Here is a 2,864-nt window from a genome sequence, read left to right as displayed (position 1 = left end):
GTTCATATGTGCCTTCTTTATATCAATTGCATTGTTTTTTTTTTTTTTTTTTTTTTCTCATAAAAATATATTTATTTATTTATTTATTTATTTATTCCTAGTGCTACAAGAATGATTCTTATAAATTAATGCACTAGTCACATTAATTAAATTTCCTTAGATATTATTAAAATTCAAGTACTTAACCTATTTATATTAGATACATTTTAATTATACATAAATTTAAAGTGTATTTGGTTCGTATTATTAATATTATTATTATTTATAATCTGACCAAAAATGTTGCCTACTAAGTGTAAATGTATTAATATTGTGCTCTTACTTTATTTCATTTAGGTATTTTCTTGATAGTGCGCATGAATTCTATTTCTAAAATGCGTTTCATTGCTGATTGTTTTTAAGCCATGCGGTAACTCGTTCCACAGACGAACAGCAAATATAAAAAAGTGTTTTTCAGAACAAGATAATCTATATCTTATGCAGACTATATTATTTGTTCTTCTTGAAGAGGTAAATGAAATTTTGTCATACAAATAATTCGGCTCTTTTCGAGTAATGGTTCTGTGTATAAAAATTAATTAATTAAATTTAATTAATTAAAAATTAATTTAATTTCAAGATCTTAATTTCAAGATACCTGGCTGTTGTTATCGGGATACATATTTTATTATTTTTATTATACTCTAATATACTTGTACTATACATGAAATGTACAAGAGTATATTAGGTTTGCGCGAGCTGACAGGCAGAAGGAGGTGTGGCAGACCCTACAAAGTATATATATTCTTGATCAGCATGACAAGACGAGTCGATCTAGTCCTGTCTGTCCGTCTGTCTGCATGAACACCTGGATCTCAGAGACTAGTATAAGAACCAGAGATACCAAATTGTGCACAAAGAAGCCTTATGTGTGTACGCTGCGAATATTTGATTAATTTTTTTGATTCCCCCCACTTCCCCCTATGGGGGTTTTCCCGATTTTCCATTCGTATAATCGTATAAGTGCTAGGAACACGATTTTTTTGGAGTATGATCCACGTTAATCCCGTAATTCTTAGAATTTCGAACGCAACTTTTGCAAAAACCCCCAGTTAGTGATTATGTGTCCGTATGCCAAGTTTTATTATGATAGACCGATTTAACAAGAAGTTATAGCCATAAATATATTTGCTGCCCAAGCGCTGCCCGCAGCTGTTGTTGATGCTCGTGCTTTGGTTGACTGCAAACATGCTCACACAGACACGAATAGACACGCATAGACATGCATACACTCACACAGATACAGTTTTTATGTAAATGTGCAATTATACACCCTTTACGTGAGTTCGAATACAGAGAGAGGTAAAATCGACTACAGTTTTTTTTTTAATTTTCTTAATTTCTACTTGTTTATTAAAATCTTGGCATTTATTTTTTAATTGTTGGATTACTAGTCTGACAAATGAATATGTATGTTTTGTATAACGTTTAAATTATGTCCCTCATATGTATGTCAAATGAAATACATACATACTGTATATTAAACAACATCTATATTTGAACTGAAGACTAAACTAGGCTTTCTCTGTTTGATTTCAGCATACTAACATACTAAACGCATAAAGCATACTAAACTCTTTCAAAAAGTTAACTTGCTTCAGAATGGGAAAAACATGATTGTCTCTGACGCAGTTTTAAATGTCACACTGTAAAGTAAATAGTACATATTTATGTACTTTACAAACGCAGCAATAAAATACATAACAAAAAAACTTAAACATAGATTTAAAAAAAAAACAACAAAGATATACATTTATAAATATAACAGACACCACTCCAATCCATCCTGAACTACAATCCCAACGAGATAAATGCTCAGGAACAGACTGGGAAGCATAACAGAATTAAATGAATAGAGGAAAATTTGCAGTGTTTTTTGTGGCCGCCTGTGTCATATGCGTAAGTTTGGCTTCAGCCCTACCACTAAGTTCTTCTTGGTTTCTCATAGTACACGCAGTTGTCTACAGTAATCGATGCCCTGCCGTTGCCTCCGGCCGTGAAGAGCTCCAAACGCGCCACCGTCGATTGGTTCAATATCTCGAGGAGTAGCGAAAAGCCTCTTCAGCAGTCTGGAAACGCAGCGCAAATTTCCAGGACATTTAATGCCACTACGACAAAACCGGCCTATATATGGAGGAAGATGCGCCTGACAGGTGCCGCGGCGGAGATAGTGACAGCCAGAGCAAACGCTCCATCAAACAACACAACAACAAAGCGGTCGGCAAAGAACGTCATGATGATAGCTCATCCTCGGGCCGTTCGCACTGACATCCAGTCGACCAGCACTCCTGAGGAAACAGAAATGACCATAGCCATACCGAAATTCACGATGGACAGTCTGGGCAACTGGTTGTACAATCCATGGGCTGCCACTTTTGGCAATATCTTTAAGGACACCCGGTTTCTTCTGAGCAAGCGGTTTACAGTGCCGCGCTTGCGCATCCACTCCAACATTGTCACTAATTACTATCCTCCGAGTCGCAAACTGAGCACCGTCTGCATGACCAAGTCGACTGCTTACACAGTTGGCAAAGTTGAGGCTTGGCTGGGCCGTCACGTCTACAACAAAACCCACTCGCAGAGACCTATTTACCTCGAACTCCGGCGTGAAATGTATGAATTAGGCAGGTCTGAGGAGTGCCATACAGCAGAGTTCAATACTTGGAAGTCGTACATCGAATGTGCTGTACTTCGCAACCAGCGCATGGAATCCAGAGTGCCGCACTATCCGTTTCATCAAATAATTGAGGATCATCGTGAATACAGGCGGTTGAATATACACGAATAAACACAATGCTTTATTATGCTTAAAGCTTGCCTTCAAA

The 2,864-nt window shown here is 36.8% G+C and overlaps 1 protein-coding gene across 2 annotated transcripts; it reads left to right on the top strand.

The window, feature by feature from the left end:
* Window positions 1–1,766: 1,766 nt before the first annotated feature.
* On the top strand, window positions 1,767–2,864 carry LOC115634173. Of its 2 annotated transcripts, none has more exons than XM_030531759.1 (2): window positions 1,767–1,938; window positions 2,007–2,864. In XM_030531759.1, exons 1-2 carry the CDS (start codon window positions 1,935–1,937, stop codon window positions 2,825–2,827), a joined length of 825 nt encoding a protein of 274 aa, XP_030387619.1. In that variant the 5' UTR covers window positions 1,767–1,934; the 3' UTR covers window positions 2,828–2,864. The 2 variants fall into 2 exon arrangements, with proteins under 2 accessions (XP_030387619.1, XP_030387618.1); XM_030531758.1 differs by having other exon boundaries at window positions 1,997–2,864.

Source organism: Scaptodrosophila lebanonensis, unplaced genomic scaffold, assembly GCF_003285725.1.
Source record: "Scaptodrosophila lebanonensis strain 11010-0011.00,11010-0021.00 unplaced genomic scaffold, SlebRS2 tig00000001-arrow-pilon, whole genome shotgun sequence".
Lineage (NCBI taxonomy): Eukaryota > Metazoa > Arthropoda > Insecta > Diptera > Drosophilidae > Scaptodrosophila > Scaptodrosophila lebanonensis.
This window is presented reverse-complemented; position numbering and strand designations above follow the sequence as displayed.